Source organism: Pecten maximus, chromosome 18 (assembly GCF_902652985.1).
Source record: "Pecten maximus chromosome 18, xPecMax1.1, whole genome shotgun sequence".
Lineage (NCBI taxonomy): Eukaryota > Metazoa > Mollusca > Bivalvia > Pectinida > Pectinidae > Pecten > Pecten maximus.
Genome location: NC_047032.1, coordinates 25,762,931 through 25,789,014, shown reverse-complemented (window position 1 = coordinate 25,789,014; position 26,084 = coordinate 25,762,931). Strand labels below are relative to the sequence as shown.

Below are 26,084 nucleotides of genomic sequence, written 5' to 3'. Positions count from 1 at the left end.
TACCAGGGACAAGATTCTTTAGTTGTCAAACAAGAGCCATGCTGAGTGTTGGCTAATTAAAAATCTTCATCTGAGAGTTCAGATCCCATTCCCAAGAGACTTTAAAGAAATTATGTTATGCAATTCTGAGATTCCTCGAAGAATGGAATGATGATGTAATTGATTTGTTGATATGATTTTATTGCATTGCTGACATGATGTCATATAATTGGTATAATGTGAATCTTCTATCTTATGCCAAGGATGAGAAGTCAAGGAAATCACACACATGAAATATGTGTACTCATGTCCAGAGTAGAACTATAGATACACCTGTCCAGAGAAGAAATATAGATACACCTGTCCAGAGTAGAAATATAGATACACCTGTCCAGAGTAGAAATATAGATACACCTGTCCAGAGTAGAAATATAGATACACCTGTCCAGAGTAGAAATATAGATACACCTGTCCAGAGTAGAAATATAGATACACCTGTCCAGAGTAGAAATATAGATACACCTGTCCAGAATAGAAATATAGATACACCTGTCCAGATTACAAATATAAATACACCTGTCCAGAGTAAAAATATAGATACACCTGTCCAGAGTAGAAATATAGATACACCTGTCCAGAGTAGAAATATAGATACACCTGTCCAGATTACAAATATAAATACACCTGTCTAGAGTAAAAATATAGATACACCTGTCCAGATTACAAATATAGATACACCTGTCAAGAATAGAAATATAGATACACCTGTCCAGGGTAAAAATATTGAAAAAAAAAAATTTGATTTAACAAACAGAACTGACCATGGCCGAGATGAAGTCTTGCTGGGAGGCAGAGAAGCAACGGATTGTGGCGGAGATGAACAGTATGAATAGCAAAGAGAAGGAAAAAGCTATTAACGAGACCAAGAGAAAACAATGGGTAAGATATCTATACAGCCTTTATACATTTAACTTGTTCATGATATGTATTTGTGGTATTACTAATCAGCCAATACCATTAATATTAACTTATGGGTGGTCGGCTGGCACAGTGGTAATGCACTTACCTTTCACCTAGGCAACAGGGGTTCCTTTCCCTGATCGGACGTGAAATGGTATGGGTTCACCTAGGTGACAGGGGTTCCATTCCTCGATCGGACGTGAAATGGTATGGGTTTACCTAGGTGACAGGGGTTTCATTGCCCCAATGGACATGAAATGGTATGGAGTCACCTAGTCGACCAGATGGGATTTTTCGGGGTACTATTGTACATTCCTTCTGATGTTTTTTTCATCTGAGCTAACAAGAGTAATTTATTTAATTTTATATATACAGTAACTTGTTTTGCAATTGTTTTAAAATAAATAAAGGATTCTGGTAGTAGAGCCAATGCCGATCGTTCTAGTTGTGGGGGTTGTGATTTCCTCCTCTCTTCCGCTGGATAGCCGATGGTATGCAAGATGATTGAGCTTCCGGAACAGTGCTTGTTACATACCTATTTTGGCGCACTCTTATATTAATGCATGTGCAGTGCTTGCTGTTGAAGAAAATATACATAAACCTCATTTTGTGCAAACATGCTATTGTGAATAATACTTTGATATGATTACAACTAAAATAAATGTATGTCTAGTAGAATATTATTTACTGTCAGTATTTTTAACACACAAGAATAACGAGTGTTTGCCATGTGTACGTTTTACCAGAAGTATAGTGATGTAATATGACAAGAGAAAAGTGTGTAATGATGAGTACAACATTTCAGTGTGCCAGCTGTGGTAAGGAAGCCATATTCTACTGCTGCTGGAATACAAGTTACTGTGACTATCCCTGTCAACAGGCCCACTGGCCAAAACACATGCCCACGTGTATGCAGACACAACAAGCACAGGCTTCAGCTAATGAAAAGGAGTTAAGTGATAAGGATAGCCAATCAGCTGCAGCGCCTTCGTCAGGTATCAATACCAGTGTACAAGATCCAGACAAGGTTATGGAGACGTCTGGTTCAAAGTCCGTGACTGGAAATATGGCCGTGTCTTCTGTGTCAAAACAAATGACTCCGGTGTTGGGTAGCGGAGAGAGCCCCATTGATGTAGAGGTGGGTATATTTGATTGGCTAGATTTTGATTTCCTGGAATAAGTCCATGGAGCCAACCCTTAAATTCTGTCTCATAGTAGGGGTGGGGGTGGGGTCTCTAGGTAGGGGTGGGGTGGGGTCTCTGTCTCAAAGTAGGGGTGGGGTGGGGTCTCTGTCTCAAAGTAGGGGTGGGGTGGGGTCTCTGTCTCAAAGTAGGGGTGGGGTGGGGTCTCTGTCTCAAAGTAGGGGTGGGGGTGGGGTCTCTGTCTCAAAGTAGGGGTGGGGGTGGGGTCTCTGTCTCAAAGTAGGGGTAGGGTGGGTCTCTGTCTCAAAGTAGGGGTGGGGTGGGGTCTCTGTCTCAAAGTAGGGGTGGGGTCTCTGTCTCAAAGTAGGGTTAGGGTGGGGTCTCTGTCTCAAAGTAGGGATGGGGGTGGGGTCTCTGTCTCAAAGTAGGGGTGGGGGTGGGGTCTCTGTCTCAAAGTAGGGGTGGGGGTGGGGTCTCTGTTTCAAAGTAGGGGTGGGGTCTCTGTCTCAAAGTAGGGGTGGGGGTGGGGTCTCTGTCTCAAAGTAGGGGTAGGGTGGGGTCTCTGTCTCAAAGTAGGGGTGGGGTGGGGTCTCTGTCTCAAAGTAGGGGTGGGGTCTCTGTCTCAAAGTAGGGTTAGGGTGGGGTCTCTGTCTCAAAGTAGGGATGGGGGTGGGGTCTCTGTCTCAAAGTAGGGGTGGGGGTGGGGTCTCTGTCTCAAAGTAGGGGTGGGGGTGGGGTCTCTGTTTCAAAGTAGGGGTGGGGTCTCTGTCTCAAAGTAGGGGTGGGGGTGGGGTCTCTGTCTCAAACTAGGGGTGGGGTCTCTGTCTCAAAGTACGTAGGGGTGGGGGTGGGGTGACATGGCCATGGACTTTTTACAAGATGATGAAACATGATAAATGCACATTTTTGCCCCAATTGACATATGTAGGCTGCTAACCAAGTACGACACAGAATACCAACCTTAACATTTGTGAGTGTTTTTATTCTTACACGTAATGTAATGGATATAGGTTGGCTAACTGCTGGTAAATATGGTATGGTTGGTGGATTTTGAAGCACACTGCTGGCAAGATCTATAAATAGTTTTATCCATATATCAAATACTTGAGACAAGTGGTTCCTTTCTTGTGTCAAAGAAAAGGGAGGTACATAGAGTGTCAGAATAGAGAATTACAGATAATGGCATAGAAGGAAACTCCTCAAAATATTTTGACAAAATTCATAATTTAAGTGCTTAATTTGGAAGTACACAAATGTTGGATATGCTTTTAAAACAAATTCAAATTTTTGAAAATCTGTCACTACATTTTGTATACTAATTATAGTAAGATGAGAAGTGTTGGGTACCAAAGTGTGAGGAATTATACAATGTTTGTTATTGAAGTATCAGAGTTACAGTTGACATGAGACATGAGATACTTCCATTGATCATGTTTACTGATAAGCTACTGTAGTGACCGAGCTGGGGTTAAGATCCCTAACTGTTAGGGTTAACATTATTCCCTCCGACATGTGTAGATAGGCACCGCCCTCAGCAGTGTGACTGAGCTGGGGTTAAGATCCCAAACTGTTGGGGTTAACATTATTCCCTCTGACATGTGTAGATGGAGAGTCCCCACCCTCAGTAGTGTGACTGAGCTGGGATACCTAAGATGCCTAACTGTTAGGTTAACATGATTCTCTTCGACATGTGTAGATGGAGAGGCCCCACCCTCAGCAGTGGGAACAGACCAGTATTCAGCCTGTACGCCAGGACGTCACCTCGTACATGTGTCCGCCTCCTCCGCAGCACCAAGCTCCTCCTCCAGGGGCTATACAAGTAACCCAGGGAGGACTTCAGTTCACATCCATTGTCCCCTCCCCCGGGGCACCCTCTCCACTTAACCAGGTGTGTATTAATCTTTTAAATATGTTATCTATTTTATGAAAGACAGCAATGTAAAATTTCAGACCAATGTTTGCTGTTATTTCATATTTTACTTTGAGCTGATCTTAGCTGATCTTACAGACTTATATGATGATAAACAGGTTGAAATAGATTGAATATTTGTTCACGAATAAAACCGATCAGATATGATTCATTCGAACAACATTTTTATAATTCTAACATTAACTGAATGTATGTACCCCGGTAAGCCACATTGTATATTTTATTATACTTAAGTTAATGATGTACACCTCTGAGAAGTCAAAAGTTTCCTGTGTTAATTTAAACTCAAAAAGTGTTATTTCATGTTTTTTCCTATGAGCTAATCTTATAGAATTCTTTTCTAACCAAATTGTTTTAGTCTAATGTAGACAAAGTTTTATTAGGTCACCTGAGACAAAGTTTTATTAACCGATTCGTCTTCAGGAAAATACATGTAAGTTCCTCCACCTACTGTTTAGCAGGAACAAATGATGCAGAAGAAGAAAACAAATTGTCACGGATGGTCGGAGCAGAGTATGAGTGAGGCGTACAATGCAGTAATGACAGGTGGGATGTCTGTAAACAAGGCCGCCAAGGTATTCCAGGTCCCGCGAATACGTCTGGCTGACCGAATCGCTGCACTCGGAAAGGTTTGTCATATTATTCGTTGATATACAAGTCTTTACTGTACATGTTTGAGATAGATTTTCTGTTACCCTGGACAAGGGTATCCACAATTATGTTACCCTGGACAAGGCTATCCACAATTATGTTACCCTGTACAAGGGTATCCACAATTATGTTACCCTGGACAAGGGTATACACAATTATGTTACCCTGGACAAGGGTATACACAATTATGTTACCCTTGACAAGGGTATACACAATTATGTTACCCTTGACAAGGGTATACACAATTATGTTACCCTGGACAAGGGTATCCACAATTATGTTACCCTGGACAAGGGTATCCACAATTATGTTACCCTGGACAAAGGTATACACAATTATGTTACCCTGGACAAGGGTATCCACAATTATGTTACCCTGGACATGGGTATCCACAATTATGTTACCCTGGACAAGGGTATACACAATTATGTTACCCTGGACAAAGGTATCCACAATTATGTTACCCTGGACAAGGGTATACACAATTATGTTACCCTGGACAAGGGTATCCACAATTATGTAACCCTGGACAAGGGTATCCACAATTTACCTATGTTGGATGTTCTTATCTCACCCTAGGGTTGGGACAAGCTACATATTGTCTTTGCATGTGATCAACAATCAAATGACGTCACAGCAACAATACAATGACATTGTCTTGCATTGATGTAACGTCCATATTAGATACATAATATAAGAGAGTAGACAGGGTAAGATAAAAATAATACTTTACCCCCACGGAAGTGAGACAGGGAAATCTAAACCCTCGGGGTAAGACACTTCAGTTCTCAAAAGATTGGCAAGTCTTGTGTTTATGAATTTAAGAATCTCCCCTCTCGGGATGAAATCCTCCGTCTTGTTCCCAAGAGGGTGAAAGATTCTAGTATAAATCTCAGTCACGGGGTGATATCTTGTAACAAAATCTTGTTCAAGGTGAAACCAAGAACGGGATGTTTCTGTATATTAGCCATAGACTGAGTATGAGTAATAGATTCCTTTACTTGTATTTTATTTTTATCAAAATTGTATGAAAATGATATGAACTATTGTTGTTCCCCTCAATGAATTAGACATTTTAGACAATTAGACAAAAGTCATTTGAAATGGCCTATATCGGATTATTTGGGGTTATTCCGGTAACATAACAGTTGTTTCATGCCTTTAATATCATTCAACAGTCAAAATATTTCCCCTCGAGGGGTTCGGACCCATCCACTTGGGGAAAATAGCTTGGACTGATGACTAATAAACAACTCTATATGATTAAACACACCACTTCATTGACTAGGGTAGATAGTTATCACAGTGCGCCTATGTATACATCTACAGTCCAACCTGGTTATCAGGAATTTCTAGGGACCGCTCAAATACTTTATTATATGGGGTCGTATTTCTAATGTGCCACACCATACATGGTTTCATGGCACATTTTTTTACACTCCAAAAAAAACCAAAGCTGCATGTTAATTTATATATATTGTAAATTGTATATGTGTATGGGGTATTCAGGTTTTATCATTTAGGCCTAATGTCAGATCGAACTACTCACGTTTTGTCGTAGATGAGAAACAAAAAACCCTGATAAGTGTCTGTTGAACTCGATCAGATCTGACTTTGCTTACAAACATTTCTGTCTGTCAGACTTTTGAAAATACGATCATTAAAGTCATTTTGGTTTTGTACAAATGATTTTAATTTGTCAAGGCAGTCACAGGCCTCGTGATCAGTAACATATGTTTCCAGGTTACCACCATCGTCATCATCATGAAAAGCTTTGCTTTAGTTTTTGGTCGGAGTTACCATAGCGTAAAGCTTACATAAGCATGTTATCTATGTAAATCCTAATTATAAAGTAATAACAAATTGAATCAAAATGGTATGGTTAATACTGTTTAATTGAACACTCTTCACTCACCTGTATACATGCCTACAGCAGTACACTATCTATAGAGGGCATGTGATGATACGTGGCAAAGATTGTACATTTTGTATGTATTTCTTATGGTGTTATGGTCAATTAAGTGTATAAGGTCGTACAAGTTATCTCCCTTCCCCTAGATTAAACAAGGTATTACCTGTACAGGTATGATATTGTTATGTAAATTGAGCGTGAGGTTGAAGGTTCCGACGTGTGGTGTGTAGATTAAGGTTATTGTGAGGCTCATTGTTGTTCAGTAAGGACGTGTTTCTAATTGTGCGTGTTTTGTGGTTGCCCCACCCTCCAACCCTTTTGGCTTTGGAGAAAGTAGACTATTTATGATTATGTTTCATTGGATTAATCGGGTAGTGATGAGGTCCAATCACCACACTCTGGAGGTAATGGCTTCAGCAATGGCTACATTAAGATGTAGTTCTCTTGTACAGGCATCGCATGCCATCGAACACAGGTTTCCATTCTACACAGTAGATGGTGGTTTTTCCTGGGCGGCGGCATTACCTGTTATAGAGGGTACCTGTCCAGTATTTACATTTAGAGAAAAAGTGCTTACTTCATATTATTGTACATTAACAATTCTATGTCAGTGTTAAGGTTGTATTAATCGTATCAGCAAATCTTTGGTGAAATGATGTTATTATGGTGGAAGTAAAATACAAGAGTGGCACATCCTATATTCATTGTTTTCTTGAGAGAGAGGAGAAAATAAGAAAACTTACCTGTGCAATCTAATTAAAATCTAGATGGTCATTCTCACTATGTTACATGAACATCTAACAACATCCCATTAGGGGTCACGTCAGGGTGACCTCTGAGATGTGTGTATTTCACTTTCAGGGCGAATTGGCAATTTTTCGATGTCATCGAAGCAAAACATTTCGTCACAGCATGCATCTGAAGCAAACCATTTCGGCACAGTATATAGCTAAAGGCTTTTTGTGACAAAATGACTTGAAACAAATTGACAGATTATACAAGCTATGCACTCCAGTCATGCTAATTCTGACATATACAATTCACTTCCAAGATTCTAGAAGTAGTCATTTGATTGGCTAATCCAAAAGGTCACCCTGACGTGACCCCTAATGGGATGTTGTTAGATGTTCATGTAACGTAGTGAGAATGACCATCTAGATTTTAATTAGATTGCTTACCTGTGTCACACTTAGCTGACTCTGACTTGGACACTTCATATCATGTGGGTTTTAAACAACATAAACAGCGTCCACGGGACTCTGGCATGTTTGTGTAATACCCAGGTTTTCGTCGTAAACGATTTGTATTAAGTGGATAATCAATATAAGAATAATGAACACGGTTTGCAAGGGATTTAATTTTCATCTGTATCAAGCAATTTTGGTATGATCAGAGTTTGTAATAAGTGGATTGGACTGTATATGTGTGTTCATGAGTGGTTGTATAAGGGGCCGCGGTGGCCGATTGATAACTGTGTCTCGACACTTGATCACTAGCCCTCCACCTCTGAGTTGCAAGTTTGAAACCCATGTGGGGCAGTTGCCAGGTACTGACCGTAGATCTGTGGTTTTTTCTCCGAGTATTCCGGCTTTCCTCCACCTCCAAAACCAGGCATGTCCTTAAATGACCCTGGCTGTTAATAGGACATTAAACAAAATAAACCAAACCAAAAAAGTGCTTGCATTCGTGCAAAGGTGGTTTATAAGTTTACATATGTCTTACGAACCTCAGGACAGAGGCAATTTAGTATTGGTTAGTGGGTGTCTATGGAGCTGTATATAAACCTAACTGATTGTAAATGTTGTATGTTATTTAGTATTGGTTAGTGGGTGTCTATGGAGCTGTATAAACCTAACTAATTGTAAATGTTGTATGTTATTTAGTATTGGTTAGTAGGTGTCTATGGAGCTGTATAAACCTAACTGATTGTAAATGTTGTATGTTATTTAGTATTGGTTAGTGGGTGTCTATGGAGCTGTATATAAACCTAACTGATTGTAAATGTTGTATGTTATTTAGTATTGGTTAGTAGGTGTCTATGGAGCTGTATAAACCTAACTAATTGTAAATGTTGTATGTTATTTAGTATTGGTTAGTGGGTGTCTATGGAGCTGTATAAACCTAACTGATTGTAAATGTTGTATGTTATTTAGTATTGGTTAGTAGGTGTCTATGGAGCTGTATAAACCTAACTAATTGTAAATGTTGTATGTTATTTAGTATTGGTTAGTAGGTGTCTATGGAGCTGTATATACCTAACTAATTGTAAATGTTGTATGTTATTTAGTATTGGTTAGTAGGTGTCTATGGAGCTGTATAAACCTAACTGATTGTAAATGTTGTATGTTATTTAGTATTGGTTAGTGGGTGTCTATGGAGCTGTATAAACCTAACTGTGGGTGTCTATGGAGCTGTATATAAACCTAACTGATTGTAAATGTTGTATGTTATTTAGTATTGGTTAGTAGGTGTCTATGGAGCTGTATAAACCTAACTGATTGTAAATGTTGTATGTTATTTAGTATTGGTTAGTGGGTGTCTATGGAGCTGTATAAACCTAACTGATTGTAAATGTTGTATGTTATTTAGTATTGGTTAGTGGGTGTCTATGGAGCTGTATATAAACCTAACTGATTGTAAATGTTGTATGTTATTTAGTATTGGTTAGTAGGTGTCTATGGAGCTGTATAAACCTAACTGATTGTAAATGTTGTATGTTATTTAGTATTGGTTAGTGGGTGTCTATGGAGCTGTATATAAACCTAACTGATTGTAAATGTTGTATGTTATTTAGTATTGGTTAGTGGGTGTCTATGGAGCTGTATAAACCTAACTGATTGTAAATGTTGTATGTTATTTAGTATTGGTTAGTAGGTGTCTATGGAGCTGTATAAACCTAACTAATTGTAAATGTTGTATGTTATTTAGTATTGGTTAGTGGGTGTCTATGGGGCTGTATAAACCTAAGTGATTGTAAATGTTGTATGTTATTTAGTATTGGTTAGTAGGTGTCTATGGAGCTGTATAAACCTAACTGATTGTAAATGTTGTATGTTATTTAGTATTGGTTAGTAGGTGTCTATGGAGCTGTATAAACCTAACTAATTGTAAATGTTGTATGTTATTTAGTATTGGTTAGTGGGTGTCTATGGGGCTGTATAAACCTAACTGATTGTAAATGTTGTATGTTATTTAGTATTGGTTAGTGGGTGTCTATGGAGCTGTATATAAACCTAACTGATTGTAAATGTTGTATGTTATTTAGTATTGGTTAGTGGGTGTCTATGGAGCTGTATAAACCTAACTGTGGGTGTCTATGGAGCTGTATATAAACCTAACTGATTGTAAATGTTGTATGTTATTTAGTATTGGTTAGTGGGTGTCTATGGAGCTGTATAAACCTAATGATTGTAAATGTTGTATGTTATTTAGTATTGGTTAGTAGGTGTCTATGGAGCTGTATATAAACCTAACTGATTGTAAATGTTGTATGTTATTTAGTATTGGTTAGTGGGTGTCTATGGAGCTGTATAAACCTAACTGATTGTAAATGTTGTATGTTATTTAGTATTGGTTAGTGGGTGTCTATGGAGCTGTATAAACCTAACTGATTGTAAATGTTGTATGTTATTTAGTATTGGTTAGTAGGTGTCTATGGAGCTGTATATAAACCTAACTGATTGTAAATGTTGTATGTTATTTAGTATTGGTTAGTAGGTGTCTATGGAGCTGTATAAACCTAACTGATTGTAAATGTTGTATGTTATTTAGTATTGGTTAGTGGGTGTCTATGGAGCTGTATAAACCTAACTGATTGTAAATGTTGTATGTTATTTAGTATTGGTTAGTGGGTGTCTATGGAGCTGTATATAAACCTAACTGTGGGTGTCTATGGGGCTGTATAAACCTAACTGATTGTAAATGTTGTATGTTATTTAGTATTGGTTAGTGGGTGTCTATGGAGCTGTATATAAACCTAACTGATTGTAAATGTTGTATGTTATTTAGTATTGGTTAGTGGGTGTCTATGGAGCTGTATAAACCTAACTGATTGTAAATGTTGTATGTTATTTAGTATTGGTTAGTGGGTGTCTATGGAGCTGTATAAACCTAACTGATTGTAAATGTTGTATGTTATTTAGTATTAGTTAGTGGGTGTCTATGGGGCTGTATAAACCTAACTGATTGTAAATGTTGTATGTTATTTAGTATTGGTTAGTGGGTGTCTATGGGGCTGTATAAACCTAACTAATTGTAAATGTTGTATGTTATTTAGTATTGGTTAGTGGGTGTCTATGGAGCTGTATAAACCTAACTGATTGTAAATGTTGTATGTTATTTAGTATTGGTTAGTGGGTGTCTATGGAGCTGTATAAACCTAACTGATTGTAAATGTTGTATGTTATTTAGTATTAGTTAGTGGGTGTCTATGGAGCTGTATAAACCTAACTGATTGTAAATGTTGTATGTTATTTAGTATTGGTTAGTGGGTGTCTATGGAGCTGTATAAACCTAACTGATTGTAAATGTTGTATGTTATTTAGTATTGGTTAGTAGGTGTCTATGGAGCTGTATAAACCTAACTGTGGGTGTCTATGGAGCTGTATAAACCTAACTGTGGGTGTCTATGGAGCTGTATATAAACCTAACTAATTGTAAATGTTGTATGTTATTTAGTATTGGTTAGTGGGTGTCTATGGAGCTGTATAAACCTAACTGATTGTAAATGTTGTATGTTATTTAGTATTGGTTAGTGGGTGTCTATGGGGCTGTATAAACCTAACTGATTGTAAATGTTGTATGTTATTTAGTATTGGTTAGTGGGTGTCTATGGAGCTGTATAAACCTAACTGATTGTAAATGTTGTATGTTATTTAGTATTGGTTAGTAGGTGTCTATGGAGCTGTATAAACCTAACTGTGGGTGTCTATGGAGCTGTATAAACCTAACTGTGGGTGTCTATGGAGCTGTATATAAACCTAACTAATTGTAAATGTTGTATGTTATTTAGTATTGGTTAGTGGGTGTCTATGGAGCTGTATAAACCTAACTGATTGTAAATGTTGTATGTTATTTAGTATTGGTTAGTGGGTGTCTATGGGGCTATATAAACCTAACTGATTGTAAATGTTGTATGTTATTTAGTATTGGTTAGTGGGTGTCTATGGAGCTGTATAAACCTAACTAATTGTAAATGTTGTATGTTATTTAGTATTGGTTAGTAGGTGTCTATGGGGCTGTATAAACCTAACTGTGGGTGTCTATGGAGCTGTATAAACCTAACTGATTGTAAATGTTGTATGTTATTTAGTATTGGTTAGTGGGTGTCTATGGGGCTATATAAACCTAACTAATTGTAAATGTTGTATGTTATTTAGTATTGGTTAGTGGGTGTCTATGGGGCTGTATAAACCTAACTAATTGTAAATGTTGTATGTTATTTAGTATTGGTTAGTGGGTGTCTATGGAGCTGTATATAAACCTAACTGATTGTAAATGTTGTATGTTATTTAGTATTGGTTAGTGGGTGTCTATGGAGCTGTATATAAACCTAACTGATTGTAAATGTTGTATGTTATTTAGTATTGGTTAGTGGGTGTCTATGGAGCTGTATATAAACCTAACTAATTGTAAATGTTGTATGTTATTTAGTATTGGTTAGTGGGTGTCTATGGAGCTGTATAAACCTAACTGATTGTAAATGTTGTATGTTATTTAGTATTGGTTAGTAGGTGTCTATGGAGCTGTATAAACCTAACTGATTGTAAATGTTGTATGTTATTTAGTATTGGTTAGTGGGTGTCTATGGAGCTGTATAAACCTAACTAATTGTAAATGTTGTATGTTATTTAGTATTGGTTAGTAGGTGTCTATGGAGCTGTATAAACCTAACTGATTGTAAATGTTGTATGTTATTTAGTATTAGTTAGTAGGTGTCTATGGAGCTGTATAAACCTAACTGATTGTTAATGTTGTATGTTATTTAGTATTAGTTAGTAGGTGTCTATGGAGCTGTATAAACCTAACTAATTGTAAATGTTGTATGTTATTTAGTATTGGTTAGTGGGTGTCTATGGGGCTGTATAAACCTAACTGTGGGTGTCTATGGAGCTGTATAAACCTAACTGATTGTAAATGTTGTATGTTATTTAGTATTGGTTAGTGGGTGTCTATGGAGCTGTATATAAACCTAACTAATTGTAAATGTTGTATGTTATTTAGTATTGGTTAGTAGGTGTCTGTGGAGCTGTATATAAACCTAACTGATTGTAAATGTTGTATGTTATTTAGTATTGGTTAGTGGGTGTCTATGGGGCTGTATATAAACCTAACTAATTGTAAATGTTGTATGTTATTTAGTATTGGTTAGTAGGTGTCTGTGGAGCTGTATATAAACCTAACTAATTGTAAATGTTGTATGTTATTTAGTATTGGTTAGTGGGTGTCTATGGGGCTGTATAAACCTAACTGTGGGTGTCTATGGAGCTGTATAAACCTAACTGATTGTAAATGTTGTTTGTTATTTAGTATTGGTTAGTGGGTGTCTATGGGGCTGTATAAACCTAACTGTGGGTGTCTATGGAGCTGTATAAACCTAACTAATTGTAAATGTTGTATGTTATTTAGTATTGGTTAGTGGGTGTCTATGGAGCTGTATAAACCTAACTAATTGTAAATGGTGTATGTTATTTAGTATTGGTTAGTGGGTGTCTATGGGGCTGTATAAACCTAACTGATTGTAAATGTTGTATGTTATTTAGTATTGGTTAGTGGGTGTCTATGGAGCTGTATAAACCTAACTGATTGTAAATGTTGTATGTTATTTAGTATTGGTTAGTGGGTGTCTATGGGGCTGTATAAACCTAACTGATTGTAAATGTTGTATGTTATTTAGTATTGGTTAGTAGGTGTCTATGGAGCTGTATAAACCTAACTGATTGTAAATGTTGTATGTTATTTAGTATTGGTTAGTGGGTGTCTATGGAGCTGTATAAACCTAACTAATTGTAAATGTTGTATGTTATTTAGTATTGGTTAGTAGGTGTCTATGGAGCTGTATAAACCTAACTGATTGTAAATGTTGTATGTTATTTAGTATTGGTTAGTGGGTGTCTATGGGGCTGTATAAACCTAACTGTGGGTGTCTATGGAGCTGTATAAACCTAACTAATTGTAAATGTTGTATGTTATTTAGTATTGGTTAGTAGGTGTCTATGGAGCTGTATAAACCTAACTGATTGTAAATGTTGTATGTTATTTAGTATTGGTTAGTGGGTGTCTATGGAGCTGTATAAACCTAACTAATTGTAAATGTTGTATGTTATTTAGTATTGGTTAGTAGGTGTCTATGGAGCTGTATAAACCTAACTAATTGTAAATGTTGTATGTTATTTAGTATTGGTTAGTGGGTGTCTATGGAGCTGTATATAAACCTAACTAATTGTAAATGTTGTATGTTATTTAGTATTGGTTAGTGGGTGTCTATGGAGCTGTATAAACCTAACTGATTGTAAATGTTGTATGTTATTTAGTATTGGTTAGTGGGTGTCTATGGAGCTGTATAAACCTAACTAATTGTAAATGTTGTATGTTATTTAGTATTGGTTAGTAGGTGTCTATGGAGCTGTATAAACCTAACTGATTGTAAATGTTGTATGTTATTTAGTATTGGTTAGTGGGTGTCTATGGGGCTGTATAAACCTAACTGTGGGTGTCTATGGAGCTGTATAAACCTAACTGATTGTAAATGTTGTATGTTATTTAGTATTGGTTAGTAGGTGTCTATGGAGCTGTATAAACCTAACTGATTGTAAATGTTGTATGTTATTTAGTATTGGTTAGTGGGTGTCTATGGGGCTGTATAAACCTAACTGATTGTAAATGTTGTATGTTATTTAGTATTGGTTAGTGAGTGTCTATGGGGCTGTATATAAACCTAACTAATTGTAAATGTTGTATGTTATTTAGTATTGGTTAGTAGGTGTCTATGGAGCTGTATAAACCTAACTAATTGTAAATGTTGTATGTTATTTAGTATTGGTTAGTGGGTGTCTATGGGGCTGTATATAAACCTAACTAATTGTAAATGTTGTATGTTATTTAGTATTGGTTAGTAGGTGTCTATGGAGCTGTATAAACCTAACTGATTGTAAATGTTGTATGTTATTTAGTATTGGTTAGTAGGTGTCTATGGAGCTGTATAAACCTAACTAATTGTAAATGTTGTATGTTATTTAGTATTGGTTAGTGGGTGTCTATGGAGCTGTATATAAACCTAACTGATTGTAAATGTTGTATGTTATTTAGTATTGGTTAGTGAGTGTCTATGGGGCTGTATATAAACCTAACTAATTGTAAATGTTGTATGTTATTTAGTATTGGTTAGTAGGTGTCTATGGAGCTGTATAAACCTAACTGATTGTAAATGTTGTATGTTATTTAGTATTGGTTAGTAGGTGTCTATGGAGCTGTATAAACCTAACTGATTGTAAATGTTGTATGTTATTTAGTATTGGTTAGTAGGTGTCTATGGAGCTGTATAAACCTAACTGATTGTAAATGTTGTATGTTATTTAGTATTGGTTAGTAGGTGTCTATGGAGCTGTATAAACCTAACTGATTGTAAATGTTGTATGTTATTTAGTATTGGTTAGTGGGTGTCTATGGAGCTGTATAAACCTAACTGATTGTAAATGTTGTATGTTATTTAGTATTGGTTAGTGGGTGTCTATGGGGCTGTATAAACCTAACTGTGGGTGTCTATGGAGCTGTATAAACCTAACTGTGGGTGTCTATGGGGCTGTATATAAACCTAACTGATTGTAAATGTTGTATGTTATTTAGTATTGGTTAGTGGGTGTCTATGGAGCTGTATAAACCTAACTAATTGTAAATGTTGTATGTTATTTAGTATTGGTTAGTAGGTGTCTATGGAGCTGTATATAAACCTAACTGATTGTAAATGTTGTATGTTATTTAGTATTGGTTAGTGGGTGTCTATGGAGCTGTATAAACCTAACTGATTGTAAATGTTGTATGTTATTTAGTATTGGTTAGTAGGTGTCTATGGAGCTGTATAAACCTAACTGTGGGTGTCTATGGAGCTGTATAAACCTAACTAATTGTAAATGTTGTATGTTATTTAGTATTGGTTAGTAGGTGTCTATGGAGCTGTATAAACCTAACTAATTGTAAATGTTGTATGTTATTTAGTATTGGTTAGTGGGTGTCTATGGAGCTGTATAAACCTAACTGATTGTAAATGTTGTATGTTATTTAGTATTGGTTAGTAGGTGTCTATGGAGCTGTATAAACCTAACTAATTGTAAATGTTGTATGTTATTTAGTATTGGTTAGTGGGTGTCTATGGGGCTGTATATAAACCTAACTGATTGTAAATGTTGTATGTTATTTAGTATTGGTTAGTAGGTGTCTATGGAGCTGTATAAACCTAACTGATTGTAAATGTTGTATGTTATTTAGTATTGGTTAGTGGGTGTCTATGGGGCTGTATAAACCTAACTGTGGGTGTCTATGGAGCTGTATAAACCTAACTGTGGGTGTCTATGGAGCTGTATAAACCTAACTGATTGTAAATGTTGTATGTTATTTAGTATTGGTTAGTGGGTGTCTATGGAGCTGTATATAAACCTAACTAATTGTAAATGTTGTATGTTATTTAGTATTGGTTAGTAGGTGTCTATGGAGCTGTATAAACCTAACTAATTGTAAATGTTGTATGTTATTTAGTATTGGTTAGTGGGTGTCTATGGAGCTGTATAAACCTAACTGATTGTAAATGTTGTATGTTATTTAGTATTGGTTAGTGGGTGTCTATGGGGCTGTATATAAACCTAACTGATTGTAAATGTTGTATGTTATTTAGTATTGGTTAGTGGGTGTCTATGGAGCTGTATAAACCTAACTGATTGTAAATGTTGTATGTTATTTAGTATTGGTTAGTGGGTGTCTATGGGGCTGTATAAACCTAACTGATTGTAAATGTTGTATGTTATTTAGTATTGGTTAGTAGGTGTCTATGGAGCTGTATATAAACCTAACTGATTGTAAATGTTGTATGTTATTTAGTATTGGTTAGTGGGTGTCTATGGAGCTGTATATAAACCTAACTGATTGTAAATGTTGTATGTTATTTAGTATTGGTTAGTGGGTGTCTATGGAGCTGTATAAACCTAACTGATTGTAAATGTTGTATGTTATTTAGTATTGGTTAGTGGGTGTCTATGGAGCTGTATAAACCTAACTGATTGTAAATGTTGTATGTTATTTAGTATTGGTTAGTAGGTGTCTATGGGGCTGTATATAAACCTAACTAATTGTAAATGTTGTATGTTATTTAGTATTGGTTAGTAGGTGTCTATGGAGCTGTATAAACCTAACTGATTGTAAATGTTGTATGTTATTTAGTATTGGTTAGTGGGTGTCTATGGAGCTGTATAAACCTAACTGATTGTAAATGTTGTATGTTATTTAGTATTGGTTAGTGGGTGTCTATGGAGCTGTATAAACCTAACTGATTGTAAATGTTGTATGTTATTTAGTATTGGTTAGTAGGTGTCTATGGGGCTGTATATAAACCTAACTAATTGTAAATGTTGTATGTTATTTAGTATTGGTTAGTGGGTGTCTATGGGGCTGTATATAAACCTAACTGATTGTAAATGTTGTATGTTATTTAGTATTGGTTAGTGAGTGTCTATGGAGCTGTATAAACCTAACTGATTGTAAATGTTGTATGTTATTTAGTATTGGTTAGTAGGTGTCTATGGAGCTGTATATAAACCTAACTGTGGGTGTCTATGGAGCTGTATAAACCTAACTGATTGTAAATGTTGTATGTTATTTAGTATTGGTTAGTAGGTGTCTATGGAGCTGTATAAACCTAACTGATTGTAAATGTTGTATGTTATTTAGTATTGGTTAGTGGGTGTCTATGGAGCTGTATATAAACCTAACTGATTGTAAATGTTGTATGTTATTTAGTATTGGTTAGTGGGTGTCTATGGAGCTGTATATAAACCTAACTGATTGTAAATGTTGTATGTTATTTAGTATTGGTTAGTGGGTGTCTATGGAGCTGTATAAACCTAACTGATTGTAAATGTTGTATGTTATTTAGTATTGGTTAGTGGGTGTCTATGGGGCTGTATATAAACCTAACTGATTGTAAATGTTGTATGTTATTTAGTATTGGTTAGTGGGTGTCTATGGGGCTGTATAAACCTAACTAATTGTAAATGTTGTATGTTATTTAGTATTGGTTAGTGGGTGTCTATGGAGCTGTATAAACCTAACTGATTGTAAATGTTGTATGTTATTTAGTATTGGTTAGTGGGTGTCTATGGAGCTGTATAAACCTAACTGATTGTAAATGTTGTATGTTATTTAGTATTGGTTAGTAGGTGTCTATGGGGCTGTATAAACCTAACTGTGGGTGTCTATGGGGCTGTATATAAACCTAACTAATTGTAAATGTTGTATGTTATTTAGTATTGGTTAGTAGGTGTCTATGGAGCTGTATAAACCTAACTGATTGTAAATGTTGTATGTTATTTAGTATTGGTTAGTGGGTGTCTATGGAGCTGTATAAACCTAACTAATTGTAAATGTTGTATGTTATTTAGTATTGGTTAGTGGGTGTCTATGGAGCTGTATATAAACCTAACTAATTGTAAATGTTGTATGTTATTTAGTATTGGTTAGTGGGTGTCTATGGAGCTGTATATAAACCTAACTGATTGTAAATGTTGTATGTTATTTAGTATTGGTTAGTGGGTGTCTATGGAGCTGTATAAACCTAACTGTGGGTGTCTATGGGGCTGTATAAACCTAACTGATTGTAAATGTTGTATGTTATTTAGTATTGGTTAGTGGGTGTCTATGGAGCTGTATATAAACCTAACTGTGGGTGTCTATGGAGCTGTATATAAACCTAACTGTGGGTGTCTATGGAGCTGTATATAAACCTAACTAATTGTAAATGTTGTATGTTATTTAGTATTGGTTAGTGGGTGTCTATGGAGCTGTATAAACCTAACTGATTGTAAATGTTGTATGTTATTTAGTATTGGTTAGTGGGTGTCTATGGGGCTGTATAAACCTAACTGATTGTAAATGTTGTATGTTATTTAGTATTGGTTAGTGGGTGTCTATGGAGCTGTATATAAACCTAACTGATTGTAAATGTTGTATGTTATTTAGTATTGGTTAGTGGGTGTCTATGGAGCTGTATAAACCTAACTGATTGTAAATGTTGTATGTTATTTAGTATTGGTTAGTGGGTGTCTATGGAGCTGTATATAAACCTAACTAATTGTAAATGTTGTATGTTATTTAGTATTGGTTAGTGGGTGTCTATGGAGCTGTATAAATCTAACTGATTGTAAATGTTGTATGTTATTTAGTATTGGTTAGTGGGTGTCTATGGAGCTGTATAAACCTAACTAATTGTAAATGTTGTATGTTATTTAGTATTAGTTAGTGGGTGTCTATGGAGCTGTATATAAACCTAACTGATTGTAAATGTTGTATGTTATTAAGTATTGGTTAGTGGGTGTCTATGGAGCTGTATAAACCTAACTGATTGTAAATGTTGTATGTTATTTAGTATTGGTTAGTGGGTGTCTATGGAGCTGTATAAACCTAACTGATTGTAAATGTTGTATGTTATTTAGTATTGGTTAGTGGGTGTCTATGGGGCTGTATAAACCTAACTGATTGTAAATGTTGTATGTTATTTAGTATTGGTTAGTGGGTGTCTATGGAGCTGTATATAAACCTAACTGATTGTAAATGTTGTATGTTATTTAGTATTGGTTAGTAGGTGTCTATGGAGCTGTATAAACCTAACTGATTGTAAATGTTGTATGTTATTTAGTATTGGTTAGTGGGTGTCTATGGAGCTGTATATAAACCTAACTGATTGTAAATGTTGTATGTTATTTAGTATTGGTTAGTAGGTGTCTATGGAGCTGTATAAACCTAACTGATTGTAAATGTTGTATGTTATTTAGTATTGGTTAGTGGGTGTCTATGGGGCTGTATAAACCTAACTGTGGGTGTCTATGGAGCTGTATAAACCTAACTGATTGTAAATGTTGTATGTTATTTAGTATTGGTTAGTGGGTGTCTATGGGGCTGTATATAAACCTAACTAATTGTAAATGTTGTATGTTATTTAGTATTGGTTAGTGGGTGTCTATGGAGCTGTATAAACCTAACTAATTGTAAATGTTGTATGTTATTTAGTATTGGTTAGTGGGTGTCTATGGAGCTGTATAAACCTAACTGATTGTAAATGTTGTATGTTATTTAGTATTGGTTAGTAGGTGTCTATGGGGCTGTATAAACCTAACTAATTGTAAATGTTGTATGTTATTTAGTATTGGTTAGTGGGTGTCTATGGAGCTGTATATAAACCTAACTGATTGTAAATGTTGTATGTTATTTAGTATTGGTTAGTGGGTGTCTATGGGGCTGTATAAACCTAACTAATTGTAAATGTTGTATGTTATTTAGTATTGGTTAGTGGGTGTCTATGGAGCTGTATATAAACCTAACTGATTGTAAATGTTGTATGTTATTTAGTATTGGTTAGTGGGTGTCTATGGGGCTGTATAAACCTAACTAATTGTAAATGTTGTATGTTATTTAGTATTGGTTAGTGGGTGTCTATGGAGCTGTATATAAACCTAACTGATTGTAAATGTTGTATGTTATTTAGTATTGGTTAGTGGGTGTCTATGGAGCTGTATATAAACCTAACTGATTGTAAATGTTGTATGTTATTTAGTATTGGTTAGTGGGTGTCTATGGAGCTGTATATAAACCTAACTGTGGGTGTCTATGGAGCTGTATAAACCTAACTGATTGTAAATGTTGTATGTTATTTAGTATTGGTTAGTAGGTGTCTATGGAGCTGTATAAACCTAACTGATTGTAAATGTTGTATGTTATTTAGTATTGGTTAGTGGGTGTCTATGGAGCTGTATAAACCTAACTGATTGTAAATGTTGTATGTTATTTAGTATTGGTTAGTAGGTGCCTATGGAGCTGTATATAAACCTAACTGATTGTAAATGTTGTATGTTATTTAGTATTGGTTAGTGGGTGTCTATGGAGCTGTATATAAACCTAACTAATTGTAAATGTTGTATGTTATTTAGTATTGGTTAGTGGGTGTCTATGGAGCTGTATATAAACCTAACTAATTGTAAATGTTGTATGTTATTTAGTATTGGTTAGTGAGTGTCTATGGGGCTGTATATAAACCTAACTGATTGTAAATGTTGTATGTTATTTAGTATTGGTTAGTGGGTGTCTATGGGGCTGTATAAACCTAACTGATTGTAAATGTTGTATGTTATTTAGTATTGGTTAGTGGGTGTCTATGGAGCTGTATATAAACCTAACTGATTGTAAATGTTGTATGTTATTTAGTATTGGTTAGTGGGTGTCTATGGAGCTGTATAAACCTAACTAATTGTAAATGTTGTATGTTATTTAGTATTGGTTAGTGGGTGTCTATGGGGCTATATAAACCTAACTGATTGTAAATGTTGTATGTTATTTAGTATTGGTTAGTAGGTGTCTATGGAGCTGTATAAACCTAACTGATTGTAAATGTTGTATGTTATTTAGTATTGGTTAGTGGGTGTCTATGGGGCTATATAAACCTAACTGATTGTAAATGTTGTATGTTATTTAGTATTGGTTAGTGGGTGTCTATGGAGCTGTATAAACCTAACTGATTGTAAATGTTGTATGTTATTTAGTATTGGTTAGTGGGTGTCTATGGAGCTGTATAAACCTAACTGTGGGTGTCTATGGAGCTGTATAAACCTAACTGATTGTAAATGTTGTATGTTATTTAGTATTGGTTAGTAGGTGTCTATGGAGCTGTATAAACCTAACTAATTGTAAATGTTGTATGTTATTTAGTATTAGTTAGTGGGTGTCTATGGAGCTGTATAAACCTAACTGATTGTAAATGTTGTATGTTATTTAGTATTGGTTAGTGGGTGTCTATGGGGCTGTATAAACCTAACTAATTGTAAATGTTGTATGTTATTTAGTATTGGTTAGTGGGTGTCTATGGAGCTGTATATAAACCTAACTAATTGTAAATGTTGTATGTTATTTAGTATTGGTTAGTGGGTGTCTATGGAGCTGTATATAAACCTAACTGATTGTAAATGTTGTATGTTATTTAGTATTGGTTAGTGAGTGTCTATGGGGCTGTATATAAACCTAACTGATTGTAAATGTTGTATGTTATTTAGTATTGGTTAGTGGGTGTCTATGGAGCTATATAAACCTAACTGATTGTAAATGTTGTATGTTATTTAGTATTGGTTAGTGGGTGTCTATGGAGCTGTATAAACCTAACTGATTGTAAATGTTGTATGTTATTTAGTATTGGTTAGTGGGTGTCTATGGAGCTGTATAAACCTAACTGATTGTAAATGTTGTATGTTATTTAGTATTAGTTAGTGGGTGTCTATGGAGCTGTATAAACCTAACTGTGGGTGTCTATGGAGCTGTATAAACCTAACTAATTGTAAATGTTGTATGTTATTTAGTATTAGTTAGTGGGTGTCTATGGAGCTGTATATAAACCTAACTGATTGTAAATGTTGTATGTTATTTAGTATTGGTTAGTGGGTGTCTATGGAGCTGTATATAAACCTAACTGATTGTAAATGTTGTATGTTATTAAGTATTGGTTAGTGGGTGTCTATGGAGCTGTATAAACCTAACTGATTGTAAATGTTGTATGTTATTTAGTATTGGTTAGTGGGTGTCTATGGAGCTGTATAAACCTAACTGATTGTAAATGTTGTATGTTATTTAGTATTGGTTAGTGGGTGTCTATGGAGCTGTATAAACCTAACTGATTGTAAATGTTGTATGTTATTTAGTATTGGTTAGTGGGTGCCTATGGAGCTGTATATAAACCTAACTAATTGTAAATGTTGTATGTTATTTAGTATTGGTTAGTGGGTGCCTATGGAGCTGTATATAAACCTAACTGATTGTAAATGTTGTATGTTATTTAGTATTGGTTAGTAGGTGTCTATGGAGCTGTATATAAACCTAACTGATTGTAAATGTTGTATGTTATTTAGTATTGGTTAGTGGGTGCCTATGGAGCTGTATATAAACCTAACTGATTGTAAATGTTGTATGTTATTTAGTATTGGTTAGTGGGTGTCTATGGGGCTGTATAAACCTAACTAATTGTAAATGTTGTATGTTATTTAGTATTGGTTAGTAGGTGTCTATGGAGCTGTATAAACCTAACTGATTGTAAATGTTGTATGTTATTTAGTATTGGTTAGTGGGTGTCTATGGAGCTGTATAAACCTAACTGATTGTAAATGTTGTATGTTATTTAGTATTGGTTAGTAGGTGTCTATGGAGCTGTATAAACCTAACTGATTGTAAATGTTGTATGTTATTTAGTATTGGTTAGTGGGTGTCTATGGAGCTGTATAAACCTAACTGATTGTAAATGTTGTATGTTATTTAGTATTGGTTAGTGGGTGTCTATGGAGCTGTATAAACCTAACTAATTGTAAATGTTGTATGTTATTTAGTATTGGTTAGTAGGTGTCTATGGAGCTGTATAAACCTAACTGATTGTAAATGTTGTATGTTATTTAGTATTGGTTAGTAGGTGTCTATGGAGCTGTATAAACCTAACTGATTGTAAATGTTGTATGTTATTTAGTATTGGTTAGTGGGTGTCTATGGAGCTGTATAAACCTAACTAATTGTAAATGTATGTTATTGTAGTCAGCAGCACAATTCCCACCAGGAAATGGGGGTCAGCAGATCCCACAAGGATCCAGTAACCCGCAGATGTTGTCCGGGAGTTCCCACATCGTGACTAGCCAGCCCATCCTACAGTATGTCCAGTCACCTCAGCCTATAATCTCATTACCTCCCAGCTCCTTACCTGTCCAGCAGTTCACACCACAGGTAAACATTGATGCCATTAAAATCAGGTTTTCTTTCAGGTTTCTCAGAATCAATTTTTTTTTTTAGATTTCTTAAACTTCAGGTCCATGTTTGTTTGTTACCTCATGAACAGCCATGGTCATATTAAAGTAAAGCAGAGTCTCATTGTAGTAGCTTCCTCACTGAACAACAGCTGTGGGAGGTCTGTCCCATGCTATCCAGAGCAGTTGGGGTAAAGTGTCTTTCCCAAGGACACAGCCACAACAGCACAGGATGGATGCTGATATAAGCTTCTGAGAAACCTGATTTCCATGATCTTCCAGAAGTGCATAAAAAAACTTATTTAAAAGATGTACCACAACATTACAAGCTTTAATGATCCCTTAAAAAATTATGTTATTCTCTGACAAAATCTCTCAATTTATCAAAATTCCTAAAAAGGCATAATATTGCAAAAAATGTTGCATTTTGAGAATTGTAGGTCATCAACAACTGTGTAGACTATTTATAGACTATATGATAAAAGCATTATGATGAGAGGTTATCACACAAAATAATATCATACACATTCAATACGATGATCATATTTACTGAATTTCAAGATATTGTTGGCAAAGTGTAGATGTACTAGGAACTTATGAATGGAAATGTTACAGTTTTGAATTCTCAATTCATTAATGTACTGCCAATCTGTATATAGTGTTTGAATGGTTTCTGATTCAAGGTCATGACAAGTATTTCTATCACTACACAAAGGGATTAGTGTTATTAAGCTATTGGTGATGTAGTCTGTGAGATTTCAAAAATTGCTTTTAATGGTTTCGCCAAAATTTGAACTTCGCAAAAATAATCTGATTACAGTATATGGAAACTATCTGTTACAGTCTAAAAGGATCTGTGTTTTTCCTATTATAATATTTGTAGCTGTTTTTTGTGTGACTGTTTACAGATGGGGATGCAGACAGTACAGGTTCAGGGTCAACCGACACCAACTGGTCTCGTGCAAAACCAACAGGCTATCGTCCAAAACCGCTCACTCGTTCAACCCAATAGTTCGGTCCTCTTCCCAATGAATGTGGCTGGAGGAGTCATGCCTGGAAACCTTGTCTTCTCCCAGGCTGGCCCTCGTCCGTACCAGATACCAAGGCCCTACTAGAGTGGGTGTGGGCATTTCTACAGCATTGGGGTGATGGGCAGTGATCAGGGAGAGATTGGATCTTTAGAGGATAATAACTCCTCGTAGGCCCTCGGCTCCTACAGGGCTGATGTCCAGTTATAGGTAACAGATTAGATCTTGATAAAAAATATAAGACAACTTAGGCCCTCCTCGAGCACATGGCAAATGAACAGTTAAGAAAAAATAAGACAACTTAGGCCCTCCTCGAGCACATGGCAAATGAACAGTTAAGAAAAAATAAGACAACTTAGGCCCTCCTCGAGCACATGGCAAATGAACAGTTAACAGTGACAGATTGGCCTTCCTACAGTACAGGACTTATGGAGAGTTATCAGTGACTGTTTGGATGTAAAGAAAGTAGATCACTATTGGCCCTCCTACAGTACAGGACATACCAATAGTTATCAGTGATGGTTTGGATGTTGAGAAAATAAATCATCATTGGCCCTCCTCCAGTAAAGGACTTATGGACAATTTTCAGTAACGCAACAAAACCACGTCGGATCAGCTAGCCTTACAAACAAGCCATTCAAATCAGTACCAAACGGGAAAACCTTGATTTGGAATGTAGCTGTATCCACAAAAACCCTGTTTAGGGGATTAGACAAGAACAGGACATTCCGTTGATAAAAAACTGATGTCAATTTGATGATCTGTTACTTTTGATTTATAACAAACGGGTGTTCTGAAATCAAAGTTTGATTCACCTGACGGTGTGTTCATCTGATGTACTCGCGACTTTTAAGTGCAATTTTAGTCGTAGTTTCAAGACATAGAAATTCAAGATGTATGTTAGTTATAAGAAGTCTATAGTGTTTTTTATGTTTTCCAAATAACAATTTCTGTCTGTAGTTGCTTTGATAGTTGTTGTATTTAGATTTTAGTTAGATTTTCAATTGAAACATATCATTGGTGCTAACTTTTATACCCTGAGAAAACCAGTAGTGCTAATATATAGGACCCTGCAATACCTGTATTTCAGATAGTGTAAGTATAAGTGTATGTTTTACCGCTTGTCTTATGCTAAATTATTTTTGCACTAATCTCAGCTGGTGTATTGTGTTCAAGGTTAAAATATCATTAGTGAACATTGTAATGCAAATCTGTTCAACTTTGATAATGTGCGGAGATTTGGACGTGTCCAGTTAAGTGAAAATGTGCTAAGATTTGGGAGTGTAAATTTAGATATGTATATATACAGTATTATCTCGTTCTTGTGCAACCCCCGATACTCCAGGGGTTAGGTTCACTTTCACACTCTGCACTTCCGGAATATGCTGTTGAAAATTGAGGGCACACAACTAGCTGTTTGGTGTCAGGAAAAAACATGACCAAGCTTGGCTGATGTAT

General features: G+C 35.7%; 1 protein-coding gene across 1 annotated transcript in view; it reads left to right on the top strand.

The window, feature by feature from the left end:
* Window positions 1–25,019, top strand: part of LOC117316397 (protein kinase C-binding protein 1-like) — a 67,331-nt gene extending 42,312 nt beyond the window's left edge. The window contains 6 exon segments of the mRNA XM_033870942.1: window positions 794–918; window positions 1,745–2,077; window positions 3,778–3,969; window positions 4,473–4,640; window positions 23,393–23,578; window positions 24,507–25,019. Of these exon segments, the coding sequence (XP_033726833.1) occupies window positions 794–918; window positions 1,745–2,077; window positions 3,778–3,969; window positions 4,473–4,640; window positions 23,393–23,578; window positions 24,507–24,713 (1,211 nt within the window). The 3' untranslated portion in view covers window positions 24,714–25,019.
* Window positions 25,020–26,084: the final 1,065 nt, after the last annotated feature.